The following is a 22,562-nucleotide window of genomic DNA, read 5'->3' as shown; positions in this document are numbered from 1 at the left end:
TTTCATTCTATTTCGGTAAGGGAAAGCATATTTACATACAGCAAGCAACAGATAAAATATTACGAGTATAGATAAAAGCAGAACTGAAAAACTTGGTAATTGTTAAGTATACATGCCACCATGCAATCATAGGGAGGAAGAAGTCAATAGGATATACGATCAGTTAGAGGATGACATCGCGTCTCCAGTAGGGAAACATTTAATAGTGAAAGGGGAATAAAATGCGACTGTAGGTGAAGGTAGAGATGGTGATGTGGTGGCGGAACCATGGTTTAGGTAAGGGGAATGACCATGGGGAGAAAGGAAATGAATTATGCTGGGGTCAGGGGTTAGTCATCACCAACATTTGCTTTAGACACCACAAAAGGCATTGGTATACATGGAAAATGCCATGTAACCCAGAAAGGTAGCTGTTAGATTATATTATGGTTAGGCACAGATTTAGGAAGTGTGATCAATTAACACAGCTTCCCGGGAGCAAATGCAGACTCAGGCCACAACTTAGTTATTATGAAATGTAGCATCCAATTCGAAAAGATAAGGCAGGGGCGCTTTAGGACATGGAATATAGAAGCATTAACTGAATTGACAAAGGAGTAACATCAGGCTGTAGAGAATGTCATGAGTGAGGGAAAGGAGCGGAGTACTATTGAGGAAATATTAGAATTCATCAAAAAAGGGATATCAAAAGCTGCAAGGGAAACTATAGGAACCATTAATGTGAAAATGACAAGGAAACCATGGATGAGATGATTAGAAAGATAGAGAGAAGAAAATGGAAGGATGTAAACAGAGTTAGGCAGAAGGAAGTACAAAGTGCTAAATAATAAACTGAGATGGGTAACAATAGAGCAAAAGAAGTGTGGTGCAATACAGTGCAAGGATATGGAAAGTTTGCAGAGGAAGGATGAAAGTGGTGCGCTATACAAGAAGGTTAAAACACTGTCAGGCAGTAAGCAGGGAAAAATCTGCGTTAACAGCATGAGGTAAGTTGGAAAAAATACTAAATGAACCAGAAAATACCCCAAGAAATTGAAGGAATATATAGAGGAACTGTATGGCAAAGAACTTAGGCCAGCAAGGTTAGCCATAGAAAGAGAATATGATGTAGATGAGGATAGTTTAGGTCCATGCTTACTGGATGACGAGATCAAAAGGGAATTAAGTCAAATGAAATCAAGAAGGTCGTGGGGGTAGACAACATTCCTGCAGACCTACCTAAAGGTTTACAAATACATGGGAGGAAGAATTTTTATGGACAAATTCATAGCATTTATGAGAGAGGAATTTGGCCATACGACTTTGTGAGATCAGTGTTAGTTCCTATTCCAAAAATGGCAAAGGCTACATCATGTGAGGACTACAGAGCAATAAGTTTGACTTTGTACGCTGCTAAAGTGGCTCTCAGGATCATCAACAAAAGGATGAAGAGCAGGGCAAAGGATTATTTAGGAGATGATCAGTTTGGGTTCCGGAAAGGGAGAGGCACAAATGATGCCACTGTGAATATGAGCTCACTAAGAGAGAGGAATATAGAATACAATCAGGATGTATTTTCGCGTTTCATAGATTTCAAAAATGTGTTTGATAGAGTGAATTGGGAAAAACTAATGAATGTATTGCAGAAAATAGGAGTAAATTGGAGGAATAGGAGACTAATCTGCAACCTGTACACATCTCAGACTGCTCAGATGCGAGTGGGAAATGGGTAGTCCAGGTGGGCAGTGTTAGATAGAGGTGTAAGGCAGGGTTGTCCAGTATCATCTGTGCTGCTCAACGTATATGTGGAGAAACTGATTGAAGAGGCATTGGAAGAACTGGAACTGGAATGAAATTCGGTGGGGAATTCATAAAATCAGATAGGTTTGCTGATGACCAAGCTTATGTTTGTCAGTCATCTCCAAGGGGTTGAAAGCATTTCTTAGTGAACTGGAAATTCAGTGCAAGAGATATGAGAATAAATGTAAATAAAATAAAGACTATGCGGTTTTCCAGTAAGAGGAAGGCTAAGTTAAACATTAAAATAGGAGGGTATAAACTAGAGCATGTGAAACTGTTATGTATCTCAGCAGGGTTTTGGACCAAAATGGTCTTAGTAGTAGGGACATAAGGGTAAGAATTGCATGAGGCAAAAAAGCTTTCACAAGAAGGAGAGAATTGATTACAGGGACATTAAGTAAGGATACTAAGAAAAGGCTCATTAAAACTTTGATACGGAGCATAGTTATGCACAAGAAGGAATCATGGCTGTTAATGCAGGATAATAGGCATAGATTGGAGGCTTTTTAAATGTGGGTGTGGAGAAGGAGAAAGAAAGGACAACAAATGAGGAAGCGTTAAATATGGTGAAGGAGGAGAGGGGATTGTTGGGAAAAATTATAAGGAGACAGGAAAAATGGATGCAAAGCAAATTGGATTGGCTGTGGGATGTTGAAGACTGCAATAGAGGGGAGAATGTTAGGCAAATGAGGAAGGGGCAGGAATAGGATAGGGGTGCTGGGCTATTGTTTGCTGTGAATAACTTTACCTAGCCTTTTAGAATTTAGGAATGCTTTTCTGTTTTATCAATTAAAAGTTTGGATTGCTTTTTCAATCAATTCAACTAATTTGTGACATAGGTACAGCAGAATTGGTCATTAAGAAATGTTTCACATACAATATACTATATACCTAATCTAAACACACATATATAGTAAAACTTTCAATTATCCATACTAATAGATGTACAATAAAGCATTAATAATTGAAAAACATGGATAACCAAAATATATGGAAAATATGGTCATCATATGAACAAATATACATGGAAACTCCTTTTCATTTCATGTGATTAATTTGATTTTTTCAAGCAATGGAAAGTATGAGTTGACACTTTCGATTTTGTGAAATTAAAAATTTTTAAGAAAGCCCAGATATTTCAAACTAGTATTCTTTTAAATGTATGTCAAAGTTTCAAAGCATTTATTTATTATTTCTATATGAATGTATTTTTATTAAAATTTTGAGGTTCTGAGAAGAGAATGGCTTGGATAATCCAAGCATGGCTAATTGAGAGTTTACTTCGTTTGCAAAAATTATGAAATTAAGTTTAACTCTGTGCATGTAAAACAACCAGAAATAACTCATAATAATAATTTGTAATGACTCTCAGTAAGAGTTGTCATTTCACTTGATTGCTAGGAGGAGGATGGATGAAAGAAAGCCATTGACCACGTGCATTTTTGATGCTTCAATTATTTCATTATCTAATGCATGCAGTTTAACCTACCAAGAATACACACCTTATTATGGGCGAAGATGTCATTCCTTCAAATTAGCAGGGGTGAGAAGAGAAGTTTTAATATTTAATGGGAGGATCCCACAAATCAACTCTTTTAGCTCCTCCAGGTTTGTCTGCTTGTACTCTGGTACATTCATAACTCATCACCAACTTGATATGAAAACTTTCCAAGAATTTACTTGAGGCTCTATCTATGCGGCATTCATATGTAAACATCCCGCATGTAAAATGAACACTATTGACAAATTAAGGTCAGTGTTGAAAGATATATCATGTACGAGCTCGTATAGCAATTTCAAGTTTCCAAAGGGCTCATGGATATATTCTGTTACTCATGAAAGAGTAAAAAAATGTTGCTTTACACATTCCCATACATATTTTGTAAATAGGTACACACTGACACTGATGTGGTATCAAAACAGTACTCCACAAAAACTGATGAAATTATCATGTATATCACTTTATTAATGGTTTCACATGGTAAAATGTTATTTCCTACAACAACATGCACTTTTTGACATTAGTTTCTTAAGAGGATAGAACTCATTGCCTCTCATAAAATGTCTTGCATATAAGTCTGATCCTCACCTAGTTACACATACAAAATTGAAAATAAATTGATTTCGTGGCTGTTATTTGCCTCAAAGAAGGATCAAAAGTAAATGACAAAAGTTTTAAAGATTTCATATATTTATATATGAAAGCACAATTTTACAGCGTACTGAAAATCAACCTGTGGTAGATAACACTGAATTAATAACACCATTTATTGAAAACCATTAATAATTATCATACTGATTTTCCATTTGTTTTTAATTTCCACACTATAAATATTATTTACGCCTATAACTCTTTTGCTTTCTTCAGCATCTTAGGATAAAGAGCAGTAAAAACACCATCGCCTTCTCAACTTTAATGGGAGCCAGTGAATTTGTTATATTCATATAAATCAGTCCAGCAGCACCGTCGTAGGCAAACATTTACAGAAAATATCATGAACACCATCGCCCACCATCCACGATTAAGAAATAACATAAAAACAAAGCTGAATTTTAGGCACCATATTATACCTGGAGGCATAACAGCTGTCCCTTTATATCTCTTTATCTACACATTATCAATTGACATGGATTTTTTTCTTTCCAGGGAAGATGTGTATGAGGGGTATAGTTCCATTTTGTGTTTCACTTCTCTCCTTTCCTTAATGTTGCATGTATCAACCAATCATGTTAATATACTGCATACAGTAGTGAATTCTCTTATTAAGTTTTTTGTCTAAAAGTTTTGCCTTTCGTTTAAACATTTTCACTATTCCTACAGTAAACAAGGTTGAAACACCAACATTCAGAAAAAATGGGAAAAGTGGGAAGTGGCATTAGGGAATCCCAGGGTAGAGGAGGCCATTAGTTGGGGACATAGGGGGTGTTGGAGGATGATGGAGGATCATAAGAGGAAAACGGTTGATTGTGGCTGACACACATTTTCCTCTTAATCGACTAAATCCCTATAAAAAACACATTCTTATCTGTCTCTCTATAATGGATTTTGTGAATCATTGTATAGTGTTTGTGTGTGAGAGACAAGGTTGGTGTTGTACAAAACGTTTACACAATAACAACCATTAAATAAAAAAGCAAGAGCACTAATTTATTTCCCCTCGAATGTGATATGCCTTAATAAATGGTGCCTGGCACAGCAATCATTTTTTAAACATGAATTCAGTACAAGCACGTTTCTGGGCACCACCCAAATATTTTTGGTGTCTGAATCTTTTCCTTTAATCAATGTCATCTGATATTTATGCGGTGCTGCATATTGGTTATCCTGTTGCTACGATGAGGGGATTTCATGTGGGTGTGGGGGGGGGGAAGCCATTTACACATATTTACAACACATGAATTTCGGCAAAATCTCATTTACACATAACCTTAATGAGGCTGATTTGTTTGCAGCTCATTATCATTTTCATCAATCACAAATCATTAAAAGTGAAAAATCCACACATTTCATGAGAGAAAAATCTGCATAACCTAAAAATTCCCTTTTTTTATTTTTAACTTCTTCCTTGGGACACTTCCTATTACCAACATTAGAGCATAAACATATTTTTCCATTATTGATCAAAACATTGCTCACCCTTTGACAACCTCAAAAAAAACCTCCCTCTCCAGTAAATCAATGAGCAAGAGGATTCTAGATTGAGCAATTAATTTAATTTCAATTCTTTCAAATCTTTCCTTTTACTAAGAATTAACCACTACAATATATAAGCTGCATATACAGTCTCTGGCAGCCACCTCACCTACACAGCCTTTCCCACTGCTTGTCCATGACAGAGTAGTAACTGCTGGCCACAATCTGCAGAAGAGGTGGGCCTGCCACGGCCCAAGTATCCGTCACAGGATGTCTGTCTCATAGATCTTGCCAGAGGTTGGAGTGGCTTGAGCCGTGGTGGCAGAGGGAACAGTAGAGGTTGTTGTTGCTGATGTTGTTGAAACTGTTGCTGCAGAATCTACCACCATGATCATGTTGGCACCTGCCTCTCGATGGCCCGGGTTGTTACCTCCTTCACCTGGCTGTATTGGGTTGGATGATGGGGGAGCCAGGTGTGTCAGCGACCCAGATGTGGCTGGAGCAGCACTGAGGCTCAGGTGACCCATTCTGGCAAGGAGATTACTCTCACTGCCGGTCTTTTTGAGGTCACCCACTTGAGGGCCTGTGAACCCTGGGCATCCTGGGCCAGCGGCACCCCCACGCTGGAGCTGCTGGAGCCTGGCATATTGCTCCTGGAGCTGCCTCTGCTTGCGCAGCAGCTCCCTGTGCCTCTGCTCCAGGGCCTCTTGGCGAGCCTTTGAGGAACCTCCGCTTCCACCGCTCCCTCCACTGCCCTTCCTCTGCTGAAGGCCCTCCTGAGAGTTGACGCTCTCGCTGCTCGAGCTGTTGCTCGACAGATGCTCCCTCCGGGCGACCCTGCGTTTCCTCTCCTCCTCTTCCATGGCTAGGGCCTCTTCCTCCTCGGCAACAGCTGCTGCAGCGGCTGCTGCTGGGTTCCCCACAGGTTCCCTCATGGCGTTCCTTGTGGGGGTGAGGCTGCGCCTTGGCATGCAACGTGGCAATGTTGCGGGAGGCCCGGATGATGAGGAGGAAGACGAGGCAGCAGATGAAGAGGAGTGAGAGGATGTGGAGGAGGAAGTGGACGACTGAGAGGGGAGTGGTGGCTGGGGTCTGTGCTGCAAGGCAGGGTGATTGGGTGGGCTAGTGGGGGAAACAAGGGGAGACCTTGAGGAGGTCCTCGGTGGTGGTGGAGGAGGTACACGGCGTGCCAGGAGGTCACTGCTCCTTTCTGGCACAGGGGGCTTTGGGGAGAGTTTGCCACCTGTGCCACCACCTTGGACTTCTCCTGTTCCGCCTCCACCCTCTGGAACGGGAACGCCGTCGTGGCCAACCTGCAGGCGAGCCATGGTTTGTGGTGCCGTCTTTACCGGGGAGCCCACAGAATCGGAGCTGGGGTAGGAGTGAAGCCTTCTTAGGGTGCCCTGGCCAGAGTTCTGGGTAACGTTGTTGGAGTTGCTGGGAACTGAACCAGGTGCGACCCCTTGACCTCCTCCATCCATGCTTCCCTTCCTGCTCCCGGTGCGTGATGGAGGGCGAGAGAAAGTTTGTAGCTCATCTAGCAGAGCGTCGAGTGCGCTCTCCGGACGCTGCCCCCCCTGGGTCCCCGAATTCCCCCCACCACCTCCTCCTCCACCTCCCGGCTTGGCCGCCACGACACCGCCCGTTGAAATGGTGGCAGGCTGCATGTGAAAAGAATGGGACGATCCCCAGGGGATCATCCTTTAAGCATCTCCCAAAAAGAAATTTGGCACAGCCTTCCACATTTACTTATTTTATGACAGAAATGTCCCTATTTACATCAATTCAGTGAATAAACATGCATGGGGGAATAAAAGGAAGACAAGAAGAGGTGTAAACAAGCATTCCCGAACAGGCTTAGTTGTTTACAGAAGCTAATTTAAGACTCCTTATTAACACACTCACACCATTCCATCAGGACTCAGTTAAAGTGTGCCATCATTTTTTCAGCAGATCCACTCTTAGTACTCAAGCAAATCCATTTCCCAATAGCATGTGCCAGGTCAATAAATTTACGGATTATTTATCAATATTTTTATTGACACTTTTTAAATGCTAATATGTGTAAGGAAAAGTGAATGTTTGGTTGGTATTCTCCAAACTCTTTATTACAGCATGCTAATTAAATTATATACATGAATTTCCTCGTGAAACAATGACAAATCACCACACTGCAAAGGAAATGGAATTCAGTATGCCACATCAACGATAAATTAAGTTACTTTAACACTATCATGAAAAACATCTCATCACAACTGCTAAACATAAAATTAGGATATATATATTACAAGTTAACTTTGGACCCAAGATCCTCACTATTTGTGAGGTGTGTCAATCAATATGAAAAGTGAAATAGCAAGCAGATCTAACTAAGAGTAAAATGGTGTCACCCATCACAATACTCGAGGAATTAAAACTATAGGAGAAGCAAGTGCATTCCTTTTCATGATCAGTAACTTTAACTAATTAAAAATATATGAAATTTAGACTATCAATTGGAAACTAATGCTGCAAAAACAAAATTACTTAACTACTCTAGCAAAGGCAAAAACTAAAAGCTAGTAAGCATAGGAAAAAACAAAACCAGTGCAGAGTTAGCAGCAATTTGCACTTGATAACGTCACATATTTTACCACATCAATTATTTATAGGCTCTATTACTCACGTGTGATCTTGAAAAGCCTGACAAAAGTCTCTTGAAAAGTTACATAAATTTAAAGGGCTTAAAATAAATGACCAAGTTTCATTTACAATCTTTTCTTTTAATTATTTGAATTATGGCAATCAAAAAATATTAACTATAAAATAAAATGAGGGAAAAGTTTTCTTTAGTGAGACAAAAAAAGAAAGAGAAAATAGGAAACAGAAAAATATTGAGGAGGAATAAGAAAACAAATGAGACAATCAAATTAGTAAATCATAACAAAATTTCAAAGAAAAGCACGTAAAAAAATATACAAAACATCAGATCAGAGTTTATATGTCTTTACTGTACATATTTTTTGGCATTCACTGTTCCAATGCCATGGAAAATATTGAAAGCTATTTGTCTTCCTGCAAACAGGAATGAAAGGAAGAGCACAATATCCTCTTCCTTTGGTTGCTCTGATAATAATGAGTCCTCCTCAATATTGACACAAAATTGGAGGAAATTAGGAAAAAAAAATCAGTTCAGAAAAGATGTGACAAAGAAAGCTGAAAGTACTGAAATTTCAATTTGAGGAAGATAAAAATGTTTAAATAATAAAGTGCCAAAAATGGATATGACACACAACAAATAATCTGCATTGCACTCCCACATGCATGAATTGGCTGTTTCAATCATTACAATAATTGACAGCATAAAGCTCTTGACTCAGTAAAAATGACAGGCATTCCTTATCAAGTCTTAGACAACTATGAACAATTTTTACCTTGCATATAATTTGAAATTAGATTCTTATCTTTGAATTGAAAATCCATAAATAGTTAGAGCAAATAAGTTCCTAAAATTGAAAGCAAATTCAAGAACTGTAGCTTCAATAAAAATCTGACATTTCAAAAATTGTGAAATTTAAATGAGAAAATAATTATTAATATTTGACTGCATTTAATTTAGACTGAACAATAACATCAATGACAGATTATTTAATTGATTTAAATTTCTACTATATTAATAGTGAATGCCTTTTAAAATAAATGTTTGTCACTTTCATGACCATGATATACTTTTTAATTATGTGATTATTGTCTTGTGTGGAGGTTTAAGGGTGAAAAAAAATGGTAATAACCATGCTATATGTATTAAAAACAACACATCAAAAATGAAGAACAGTAACAAATTTCCTCAAAATAAAGTAAACCAAAGCCATTCTTCATCACATCCTCCTCAGATTCTGATTGATGTTTCCCATCTCCCTCCAATTCAATTAGAACTATCTGTCTCATTTTGTCATTTTCTATTCATTCAACTTCTCAGTTCTCCTCAGAGTGCAGGTTTGGGAGTTGCCCCTAGGCAAGAGATAAGATGGAAGGACATTTTGCCAAGCGGCTGCCCAGTGGTCTTGTCACCGACCTGTGAGTCTCGCCTTCCACACTGTCGTTCCAGAGTGGCTGCATCCGATTTACACAACTATGGCTTTGTGGCTCCCCTTCCCACCTTCAGAAACTACAGTGATAACAAAAAGAGCAGCTGCTAGCTTCATCTTTTTTAACAGGAAGAAAGAAGCTTTTTTTTTTGGACAGGCCATCCTTGGGTGATGTTAAAAGATTTTTTTTCCCCTTCCCCTTTTTTTGTGCACTGTCCATAAAATATTAGGAACCTAATGTGTGGCCCCATTTTTTTTTTTTTTTAAACGTTTAAGACAGGTCTCTCTGATCAATGCATGGTTTCTTTTTCTTTGGAGATCAGTTCTTTATCAATACTTGAATTTTAAAAAAAAAATTCTTCCATTATTGATTTAAAAAAATAAAATTTATGGCAATTAAGTCTTACTAATTTAATTCAGAACTGAAGAATCAACTTTTATTCATAAAATTTTCTTTTCGTTTTGCTTTTACTGGCAGTATCTTTTGTAGAGTAGTATTTTCAGCTACAGTCATGCGAGTGATTTACACTCAAATCCTAGTAATATTAGACAAGGAAAAGTGAAAGCTGATGCACTAGAAATTAACATGCAGAAAAAATTACCATGCCAATCAATTACAAAAAGGAAAAATGAGGTACGATAAAATTATATAAAGCCATCAAATTTCAACATCAAGGCATGCACATAAAGGTATCACAGTTAAAAAGGAAACATATTCCAATTACTGTAAAACGTCAAACTGCTAAGGATGATAATAATAATAATAATGATATTCGAACACTATGAAAAAACCTTGAAAATAACAACTGAAATAAAAATATCAATCAACACATTTCGATCTGGAGAAAAGTTGTATGCTTAAACCACCAATCAACAACAAAAATGCTGAGCTTTACAAGTATGACATGTAGCATTTTTTCAATGGTGGCATTAAATAAGAAACATCAATGATAAACATCTTCAATTTTTTTCCATGGCCAACATATGAAGAAACGGACAAATGTTTTTAAGATATATCAAACTAATGTGCCCCATTTTAAAAGCAAAATACATTTGGAAAGAAGCCCAACTTAGGTTGGGCCAGGCAGAACACCGAAAATGGAAACAATAATGGAAACACAGGCACAGATACAGAGGATGAAGGACATGAAGGACATTTGCCTCAGACAGAGTGGCAGAGATAATTTGAAAAGAATACGCTATCAGTGATGGCTCGGCCTGTAAGAACATGCCCATGGCTCAAAGGGTGACGAGGTTAGATGATGAGAGGGTTTTCAGTTGTTGTGGGAAGAGTAGGGTTGACTGGAAAATGGAAGTAAAAGATAATAAAAGAAGAAAGGATCCATTTATATTCATTTATAAATGTATTTAAAACAGAAACATCCATCTACACAACACTGGCCAAGCACTTTTTATAAGTGAAGGTTATTAGGCTATTGACAATTGGTCCGGGGTTTTAGGAAATGGGAAGGTAAAAATGAGAGGTTTGTGATAGGTTTTCTTTTTTTGACGAGCCAAGGAAAGAGGGGGCACAGAATAGTAACATTTCCCTTCCTTGGAACCATTCCTTTAAACAATCATCCTCACAACTATGAGTAGGACATAAAATGGTGTGCATTGGAGAGAGGGAAGTCTTCTCTTCAAAAATCTTTGGGCAAGAGGGACTCTAGGAGGTTGCTGGTGTTGGGACATGATAACTTTTAAAACACTGTGAAAATACATAGGATATGAGTTAAAGAATGTGATCATGACTTCAACCTGTGATGACCAAACAATATCTAATCACCTAAAGGCCTCATCATTTACACTCGAAACTTTTTCAGTGTGTTTAAGCAAATTTTTATCAGAGGTATATTTGATCATATGCCTTCATATCATACCTTTCTCATATGCTGCTATTTGAAAGTTAGAATAATACATATGACATGTCATTCCATAGATATGCCTCGTATAATTTTTATTTGAAGAAAAAAAACAAGTGATATCTGAAGAGGGATCACTAGTACGTTCCATAAAAATGCATGCGGTGACAGGAACAAGGAAAACAAATAATATTTCTGTTTCCATTCTTGAATGAGTGAGAGGTGGTAATTTTTTTTTCAAAACTATTAATTTAACAGCTAATTATTTTCTGACAGAACAAGTGCAACTGAATGAATTATACAGAAACCAAGCTTGCTTATCATGAAAGTAATTCCGCAAATGTAATATTTTGGAATGCAGCATCAAAGATTAGATTAAATTTAACAGCTTTTAAAAAGTGACCCCATTTTTTCATACTTCATTTTTGCTTGGCTTCCTTTTTACTTTGCATGTATACTAGTAATTGTCTACAAAAGTATTTCATGACACATCTAAGGTAACAGGGCTAATACAGAGAATGTATATTCTAAATAATGCTCTGGTTGTGAAATCTCATGCAATTTCTTCCCAACAATTTGAATTTAAAAAGAATTGGAAATCCTGCAGAAAAGAAAGGGGACATTTTTTAAGCCAAAAATAGAAATATTCTAAGATAAACCTGAGGTATGATAGCAGGCTCCCTCTCTGTAAATGGCAATGTTCCATGGTTTTGGTGAATGATTGGGCTACATTTAGCTGATGCCACTTGGATTTCCCAGGACAACATTCAATGTCCTTCAGGTTTTTTTTTATTATCAAAGAAAATCACTTGTCATTGAAACAATTTTGAAATATTCACAAAAATTAAACACATCTCCCGATTATGATTAGTGATGACTATCACCCATCATACTTATATTTGTCTTTTATTACCCACTCATCTTCCAAAAATTCACCTGATGATTTTTCTATCAAGCAGAAACCATCTACTACAAATTAGAACCTAAACATGGAAATTAAAATTTTCAAATTGTCAACCTCTCAGGAAACAAAATTGATTCTGGAAAAAGCAAAAAATGATTATCAAATAAAATGATATGGGAGAAATGGCATTGCTGATACTTGTGTATATTGGTAATGTTTTGAGCATATTGTTATAAGATTTTTCAGAGATTTTATTGATTTGGGGAGCAGTTCTGCAATTTTACTGTGGGGAGTTAATGACAACAGATTGTGATGATAAAGGTCATTGCATAATTTAAGATCAGTCTTATTCTTCAGATGAATGCAAATGCATGAGCTAAAACAGAAACGCTAAATTTGAGATTTTAAAAATTCATTTGGGCTACAATCATAAAATTACAATCTGCATCAGGACCTTTTAAATGTTGCGTGATTTTTGAAGCCAATGCATGATTGTGATATTATATACAAAACAAATAAAAATGCATTTCTAAAGCACTGTATTTTCTTGTAAATATCCATATTAGTTTCAGGGTTTTATCAACAGTATGAGCATGTTAATGATCATTTTGGAGTTATGGCCTCTAAAACATTTGATCACATAAGGAACATGAAAAAAGGATAAGTACATAACTACTCAAGTACTTATTCCAACGTTAAAATAGTTTAGCAGATGAGCACATATACTGATTTAAATAATGCCTCATCCATTATAATTTATGGAATTCAATGACAATACCTATCACAGCAGTGAAAAACGTTTTAAGAAGTTAATTTAATTCTTGTGGATGATATTTATGGTTAAGATTATTGTCCCTGACAAAGTCAGGTTTTCCCCACACCACCAGCCTCCTTGTTCAACTCCCTGTTCCCTCCACGCTGACAGAAAAACCTCCCTCTCCCCCCACACAACTATGAACTGAGAAGACAACAACAGCTTTCATGGCAATCATCTAAGAACACTGCTCTTTCCTTCTAGCATCACGAAAATTCCACATCATGTGCAACTCAAGAAGACCAAAAAGGAAAAAAAAACAAGAAGTTGAGTAATAAAGAATGCAAAAATTAAAAAACGTAGTGTGACTCTGACTCATGCGCCAAACACGAAAAAACTCCCATCTTCCATCCTTAAGAGTAAGGCTACGAAATGTTTCAAATCAAAATGAAAAACCTCTCAACATTCTGAACACGAAGAGTTCAGCTGAACCCTGAAGCAATGGCAAAACCAAAAAAGAGCATGGGAAGTAAAATTGCTCGACCAATGATCCCACACTATGAAACAGAGATATATTAGAGCGAAGGAATTTTTTAGTTTTTCCAGCTTTTTTTTATTTGGAAAATCTCTACAGTTCCAAAGTATCCCAATAATGGAAGGGTGAAGTTCTTATTTTAAGAGGCTATTAAGTAAGCCAACGATCACATTATTGTACATGAGGAACAGAATTTTTATTTCCTTATGAAGATGCTACCTTACTTTAAGGATGAAGGGGGAATATGAAGCATATATAATATATATATATATCCAAGACCAAACTGGGATTTTATGAAATCTCAAGCTGAGCAAGAGAAAATATTTCAAATATAAAAAAGTATATAGATATATAAATATATATAGAGCGAGCAGAAAAACTTTTAAAATGACTTTTACTCGTGAATGGTTATGGCTTCCTTGAAGTTAGTGCTCCACTTCCAGCTGTGTCTGTTACACTATAACAGAAAAGGGCGGGAGGAGGTTTCATGTCAAATTTTTGCTCATGTGGGAAAACAAACACGTCAATTGGAAGAGTTAAAAAAGATCTTGACAATAGACAGATAAGCAAGAGATAGATACTTTTCTACAACAGGTGTAAAAACTCATTGGTACAGTTTTTTTTAACAATGTTTCAAACCCTAGCTACTAGATTTTTTTAAATGAGAAACATCAACAACAAGGAAAAACAGACAAATATAAAAAAGATTTCTGATTGAAGTTATAATCACTGATTTACTTAAAATAGCAGCCCCAAGTTTGAAAATACGTAACATCCACATAAACAAACAACAACACAGATCTTTGGGTAAAAACATAACCATGGCACAGAAGGAGCCACCCCTTGGTTTAACTATATATGTATATATATATAGTATCGAGAAGGAAATTGACAGATCTTGAAAACAGACAGCTGCAAGATATTCTCAAATAAGCGTGAGAGTGAATTAGAAGAATTATTGGCTACATGTGGGGCAAGATAGGTGCAAGCAAAATTAAAGACTTCATCACAAATATTTGCTTTTATAAAACAAAACCAGTGCCCTCTGAAAATACTCACTTGATATTTCAGAAAAGTAGGAGATCACATCATCACAGCCATGACATTACACATTTAAAAGATTGATTAAGACACTGATCTTAGCACTGGTCGAGACTATCCAGTGGCAGGCATTTAAGTGGTGCATACTCTGTCATTTAATACTATAAAAGGATGACAGAAATCTCACGAGAAGAGGGAGAAAACACAAGGGGGGCTAATAAGGAGACTATATTGATATACAGGGGCCAGGACGGGGTCAATCTTGCAAGGAATGCTCATGAGGCTTGTGCGTGTGCAGGGATAATTGAAGACTTAGAAAGCCGACAGATGAAATGAATAAAAAACATAGAGAAATCATTGCAAACTATCAAGTGTAGTGGTGGTGAAAAGATACACAGACACATAAAGTTTGCAAAGATACAGTGACCAAGAGAGGGAATGTTGAAAAGTAAACATTATGCAGTCAAAAACAAGGGTTATATATATATATAAAGGGTCCCAAGATATTTCATTGACACTGTGATAGAAAAACAGTTAATGGTGCAAAACTTTTATATAAGGTTTTAATCAGTAAAACAGAGGCTTTAATTGGTTTTAAAGAACCTCAGACATAAGTAGGAGTACATCTAACTGGCTCTAACTTGGTGATTATGGTGAATTTGGAAGAGAGGTTTAGGGTTTTAAGGTTAATGGGATAATTATCATAAAAAAGAGCAAAAAAATAGATATATATATTATATTGCTGAAGTTTAAAACTACCTTTCTCTCCTCCTTCAATAAACCACATGAAAAAGAGAATAAAAAAATCAAATCAGTGCAAGGGCAGTGCTGTGTAGTGTTTTTGAAGATCAACAAAGAGGATACATATGTATACATGTGTGTGTTGACTCTCAGGGGATTCAAACACACAGGTACCCATATACACTGCTGATATATAGTGGGAAGGATAGGGAGAGGGGACAGTACAGAGAGTTAGACAGAGAGAGAGACAGTGAGGTTGGCTGGGTATAGTAATAAGCTACTCCTCATCAGATTCAAGGTTCCCTAATAAGTCGCCTCTCGCAAATAGATTCCAAATATTGCATTGTTTGCAATTCAATTAACAAACAAGTAAGATAATTATATTACAAATTTTATCAGGTTTATAGTGAAAAAGAGTATTATTGTATAGATATATAACTTACTCTGAGAAAATGAGTCACTCAGCAATAAACAGTAAATAGATATATATTGTAGTTAAAATTATAATACACGGAATTCCTTTACAATCTTGAAATTGCCAATTTTTGAGTGGAAAATTACACAGACTATACAGAGTTTATTTTGGAATGCAAAATGCTCAGGCTTACCATAAAGCAAATCCTACTGAGATTCAACAAACAGCAAAGTCATGATCACACAAGACTACTCTTGAACTAGATAATTTTCACAAAGTTTCTTCAAGTGCTCATGACCAAATCTGAAAGAAACCCCTTATTTTCTACCTAAAAATAGCCAACAAACTATGTTTGCAAAAAACTCTACTTATAATATTGCAAAAATTCCAATATTCATTTAAAATGCATTTCAGCAGAAGATGCGCTAACTTTTCAGAATTGATGCAACGTTTACGTTTGAAAAACATGCTGATCTTCAAATTGAGAATTAGTCACAATTATACATCACTACAATAACACAATGCAGTTATAACATCAGGAAAAACCTTTCCAGTAATGAAGTTGTTGAAGCTGATGAAGAGTCCCTTAAAAGCTCTTCCTAGAATGGAGAACTAAGACTGAGTAAATTCAATGCCCTGCGCCGAACTTGTGACAGATACTAAAATATATCACCATTATTTGAAACCTATGAGACTTTTCCATCGTTTAACAGTGCTGGCCACCATGATGAATATTGGAATTTGGAAATTAACTTGAAAATAAGTGATTTTTGATATGATAATCAATTATCCCAAAACAACAAATAAATCCATAATTTAAAAGTGGATCAAGAATCTACTGGAATGAACTGTGACAAGATTTTGAAGCAAGATATTCCACTGGTTATGGATATTGTGGACCAATTCTACAGGGAAATGCTGCTATCAATTCAATAGAACTATATATCTGGTCTTACCTTTGAGTTGGGACCTGGCGAACCACTAACAGGACTTCCCAGGGAAGATGAAACTGAACCACCCCGTTCATTTACCACTCCAGGAACAGGTGGGCTATCATTTAAGGTTGGTGATAGGCGGGCATCTATAGAGCTGTTACCAGGTGGTAGCCGTTGCTCCTGGACAGAGGCCAACCTAAATGGTGGAGTTCAAGATTTTCAATCAGAAGACTATAGAATTTTTTAATCTTGCAGGAAGATGACATTTCAATAAATCAATCAACAATCACACGAATGGGCCTGTACTGAAGAGCTTTGAGAGAAAATATACAAGGTTCACAAAATGAATCTCAGGTTCCGAGATGAAAAATCAGTAATGAAAGGGTGTCTATACTTCTGTATACAAATGATGAATGTGACCACAAGTTTAAGAGTGCTGCTAAGGGATAATATTGACAACACTGAGCTCTAAAAAAGATTAATGATGACTCCTCTCTGCCTTAAAGGTATTTAATAAATACATAGTTTAAATGAGTAATCATAACAGACTGCTTCCAATTTCACTCCTTTCCCTAAGTAATGAAATACTGTTCATAGTAGTAAATCACTGTTCTGAGAATTAGTAAAGAATATACAAAAAAGTGCTTTTTTATTATTACCGGTAACTCAAATAACATCATGCATCCATAGAGGCTCAACCGAAATCTAATGGAATTCAAATCCTGTTAATCTAATTAAGTTGTGGCACCATAGAATATCAGCTGTAATATCCTTAAATATTTTAGCAGCAATGACGAATAATGCAAGAGAATATATTTGGACAATGAATGGTAAAATGTGGTAACTTAAGTATGGTAGAGAACACTGGTGTTGTGTTATTACAAGTGAATATTAGAAAGGAAAACTGTTGCCATTTTGTTGCAGTTAATCTCTCTTTTATTTGAGTAAAGCTTCATCAATTAGTTATCTTGAAAAATTAAATAAATTTGATAAATGAGATAATTACCCACTTATTTCCATTGTTCTTTTAAAATACTTATGATTTCCTACTGAATTAATTTTAGGAGAAAATTGTTTATAAGTTTATTTCATATACAAATGGGATCTCCTCATACTGTGGGTGTCTAACTTGTCATATGGAGTCATTAGAAGTCACCTGTGATCAATGGTGCACAAGAGGGAGAAATTTTCCATCAAGTAATGCATGCTAAGTCCCAAAGAATCTGAATTTTGCCAAATCCGGACAAATCCCAGCCCCAAATGATCTTACTTAAAGAGGGTTTACTGTAGTAGTACCCTTTTGTAATATGCAGGATTTTAAGAATATCAATTTTGATGCAGGCTTCATCTAAATGCCCCCCTCTGGTCTTAGCAATATGTTTATGAATTCATCTCTACCGCTAATACCTTTCGGATAACCTTAGAACAGTATTTAGAACTGAGTACTGAGTCAACTTTGACATAAGGGTTAAGATTTTGAGCTGGATTTCCTATTCTCAGCGCAAATTGAATTTGTTAACTCTAAAAATCTATCAATTTGATGTGCACTGCCATATTTGGCTATAATTGAATCAAATAATGTCAGGACGATTTCAATTGAAATAAGTCAATGATGAATTTGATCACTGGAACATCACAAATTGAAAAATAACCCTCAAACTAAGGCAACTAATCCAGGTTTCAATTGGAGAAATATTCTCACAATGTCTGAAAAATTTAGAATTATTATGGCTTCAAATATGAAGTTTGAATATTGGTTTTATTTTGATTAATCATTTGGTATTTTTGTAGATTCATCATTGAAATAATTGACCAGAAAAACCTATCACCTATTTTGTGAGCTATCCACCACAATCGAATGCATTTATCATAGCATTACCTTTTCAGAGTAATAGTTTACCTTTTCAGAGTAACGAGTGTTCCGGTGAGCTTCTTGCATCTTCGAAGTGCACTCTCTAATCGCTCTGGTTCTTCTTTTAAAAATCTGAAAATGAAATAAAACTTTTAATGATGTGGACCAAGATACAAAAAAAATTTTTATCCATACTATTATTTCACTCAATGCCAAAAGAGGCATTTATTATCAATGCTTTTGCTAAATAAATAAAATTTAAAATAAAGGATGATATGGTATCAATATTTTCTGATCATAATAATAAAATGCTAGAGCTTAAAGACAGGAATCTTGTTGGCAATTAAAGTGTAACAAAACTGCAACAATGAGGGCATATAAATCAAGGATTAACCTATGTGCTATACAAACTCACAGTCCCCAATTTTAGACAATTCAGTCACTGAATTTTACTTTTATGGTATTTTAATTCCAAATACTGAAATTAAAAAAAAAATCAAAAACCTTGTCAAGAGAAAAAACTTGAAATATATTTCTTAGGATAATAATGCAATAAAATACATCATTCAGAAAGGCAACCATATTCTTTTATGACCATAGGAAAATAAGGAAGGTACTATTGAAGGATTTATAGACTGCATAAATTTAACAGTGTATGTATTAAATATTATTGACCCAAACCCAAATATTAAAACAAGATAAATTTGCTAAACAGTGAGAGAGCGGTTTCAATTTTTTGAAATAACTTTAACTATGTTTTACCCATAGTGCAACTAGGTGGCCTAAAGTCATGCAGCACCCCTGTTTCAGTACATTTTGATTATTTAAAATGTTGGGTTAAATTGAAAGTGATTTATTTTTATGGCCACGTAGAATTGCCAAACTAGACCATATTTTCAAAGTTGTTCTTCCAGAAAATTTCTTCTCAACTTGGAAATTTATCATAATTTTTAAGCTTTTAGGGAGGATCAAAATTTTATTTCAGGGCCTTTGTGTTGAATAAGACTAGGTAAACATTGAAATCAAATTCAAAATGGTATTGTAAGTAGACAATTTTAGATTTTTAACTTTGATGAATGTAATTTCAGCCATTAATGGTCAGGAGTTGCAAACAGGTTGATCACACCCACATTTGGAATTTTTATTACCTTTACTTAAAACACAATTTATCTATCATCAAGTATATTATTCAATCAGGCAATTCAAATGCCAAATCCCAAGTTCTCGAGCTGTCATTATTTTTCCATCTCCTCACTCCCTGTGTTACAGGAAGTACTTTACTGTACTTTTCACTAAATTTTGAAAAATGAAATGAATAAGCTTCAGGAAAAATTCCACATAATAAATCATTGCAAAGAGACTTTGTAAACTATCTGAATAAAAAAGGCTACCAAAGGGAATGGCAGCTCTCAAAAAAAATAATTAGTATTTAAAAACTGCAGCATTAACTACAAAAATGTCCCTTCTTTGGAATTTTCTTAGTCAAGCAGTTATGATTTTCTTGCTTTAAATTAATTTGCTCATAATGAAGGGTTGACATTTCCCCTGGATACTCTTTGTTTTCCCAATTTTTTGAACAAGTAAAATAAAAATATCATAAAATTTGTTATCTTGGAGAAAAATATAAGGAAGGAGATTTTTCATTTAATATACAAGCTCTTATCACTAAAAATTGTTTGAACAGAAAAAAATCATTTTTAAAGTCATTAAATTTAACAGTCCAAAAGCAATGTCATATTTAGCAGAAATATCAAATTATGTGTTGTAGCCATAAAAGGAATGGAGCCATTAAGCTCTAAAGACAAGTAATTAGTAAAAATAAAGTAAAAATCATTACTCACTTTTCTTCTCGCACTACTTTCTCCATTTCTGAGGATAAGATGCTCTTCATTCCATCTTGAAGATTTGGGAATCTCACTTTAAGGTCAGCAACTGTTTTACTGCAAGAGAGAAATTAAAGCATTTTATGACAGTTATTTGGGTGACACATATTTACCTAATATTATTGGTATTTCCCATCTCTACCACCATCGATTGCTTTATGATATGTAATTCTTACATAGCATCTTCAACAGAACTCTCCGTACCAATGACCTTCTTCCTCTATTCTCAATTCGTGTTCCCCCTCGACCAACACACAACTTGAGTCTGATGCAGATGCCAAATTTCCATCTCTCAACATTTCCTATTCCATCGCTACATTTAATTCCCTAACCATTCAGTATCCTTCTCTGGACCTTTCCTCCTCACTCACCGCTTTCACCTCCTCCCTTAAATGCTACATGTTTACTTAGACCTCTCTGCTTGCATATGTGCTCTCCTGCAATCCAATAGCTGTCCTTGAAATTTATTTTGTTAATTTTTCATTATTGTTTATTGCTCTTACCCTTTCTTTTTCTTTATGTATATTATATGCATTGCCTGTCAGCCAATTTAAAAGCCTTTGTTCCGTTTTTGGATGCTTTGTTAAATAAATAAATAAATATTAGTGATTCATCCCCAAGATAATATGATGGAAAGCTGTGAAGTGTCTTCTCGGAACCCCAGGGGAACACTGAGCATCTACCAGCAGTGTTCAGGTAAAAATAATAATGAATTATCCGTATTGTTAAATCTGTCATTATGCACACTGATTTTATGGACAAAAGTCTGTGTTAATCTAAATGATCTTAAAAAAGGCACCTAGAATCACACCTGATTTCACAGGCATGACCCAGATTGGTTAAAAGATATGATACCTAACATGCTCCCAAGAGTTGCGATTTCCTTTGAGTGGAAGAAATACTACTAGGTAAAACATTCTCACTCATGGACTCATGGACATCAAGTTGGATCACTCAGTATTCCTACATTAATAAAAGCTTAGAAAATTGGTATCCATTTAAATCCTAAGGGTCTTCTAAGGCTCAATGGGACTCTCTGTCTGGGCTCTGAAAGACTGCTGTGCAATGGCATGGACATTTTATCGTTAGTAGATCATATGCATAAACCATAATCACAGTAATCAACCTGAAGGTCAGTTTGGTAGGTCATGGTAGTATTCATCCAATTATAAACCCAACAGTATGTGAAATTCAAACAACAGGGTAGGGGAGTCAATTCCTTTCCCTGTGCCAGCTATGGTTTTCCAGGAAGATCTGGCTACCAAAAAATTAAACAGCTAGGGTGGAGCAGAGGGAGCCCGAGAGGTGTGCCCAGAAATTGAAACTGGCCCTTCCTATGAGTAATACTTCACCTAGGGTTTGGTTGTTTGTATTCGTGTCTATTGCTGTATATATCATTGTTAAAAGTCCAATGTAAAGGCCAAAAAAAAGCTGTTTTTGGATTAATGCCACATAAATAATTATATTTACTTGGCGGATGCATTAAAGTACTCTTTAGAAGGAAATAAGACTCACTTAAGTCATTACCTGGTGTGTAATCACAATAATATTGAAAGTAATTATGTGACCCACACCTCCAAATGTTTAGAACTACTGGCATACTAAGAGGGAAAAGACAAATGACAGAGTGAGGAAATGTTCAACAAACAACTGGTAACTTATGGTGGCCTTGGATATGTCAACCGGCTCGGTTTTACCTTTTGTCCAGCACTGCATCTTGACTACTATTTTTTGGATGAGTTATCACTTCAGATTGTACAGAAGGACAATCGTAATATGCTAAATTTTAGAAAATCAATGGGTAACATTTTATTCTTCCATCACACAAACGCACAGAAGCTCAGGGGCATAATCTGAAATTACTGCATTGTGAACTAAGATGAAGTTTGAGCACCAAACCAGGGTAATAAGTACCCAATTAAGTGCAAGCCACCTAACTCATCACTACATAAACATAACAGTAGTAATTCGGCTCTCAGGTATGTGAGGTGGGCATCTGAGCTCTTGTGCCCCACAATGTGCCTGATCTCTCGTGCAGAGATGGAATAGTTTTAATTAGCAGAGTGCAAGTTAAGTATTAAATATCATGTGGGACATAATGACATTTGAGTATCTCTTTCAATGACTCAAATAGCCAACTTTGTGCTTTTAAAAACCAAT

The 22,562-nt window shown here is 35.9% G+C and overlaps 1 protein-coding gene across 1 annotated transcript in view; it reads right to left on the bottom strand.

Moving 5' to 3' along the window:
- Positions 1-3,719: 3,719 nt before the first annotated feature.
- LOC139696298 (coiled-coil domain-containing protein AGAP005037) overlaps positions 3,720-22,562 on the bottom strand; it is a 206,109-nt gene continuing 187,266 nt past the window's right edge. Inside the window, exons 20-23 of the mRNA XM_071595003.1 lie at positions 20,361-20,459; positions 18,568-18,651; positions 16,689-16,863; positions 3,720-7,074 (exon numbers count right to left, since the gene is read on the bottom strand). Coding sequence (XP_071451104.1) covers positions 5,677-7,074; positions 16,689-16,863; positions 18,568-18,651; positions 20,361-20,459 — 1,756 coding nt within the window. The 3' untranslated portion in view covers positions 3,720-5,676. The remainder of the gene's footprint in view (positions 7,075-16,688; positions 16,864-18,567; positions 18,652-20,360; positions 20,460-22,562) is intronic.

The sequence above is a fragment of the Hetaerina americana genome, unplaced genomic scaffold (assembly GCF_022747635.1).
Source record: "Hetaerina americana unplaced genomic scaffold, ioHetAmer1.1.p SCAF_7, whole genome shotgun sequence".
Classification (NCBI taxonomy): domain Eukaryota; kingdom Metazoa; phylum Arthropoda; class Insecta; order Odonata; family Calopterygidae; genus Hetaerina; species Hetaerina americana.
Note: the sequence above shows the minus strand (reverse complement) of the source record. Positions and strands in the feature narration are given on the sequence as shown.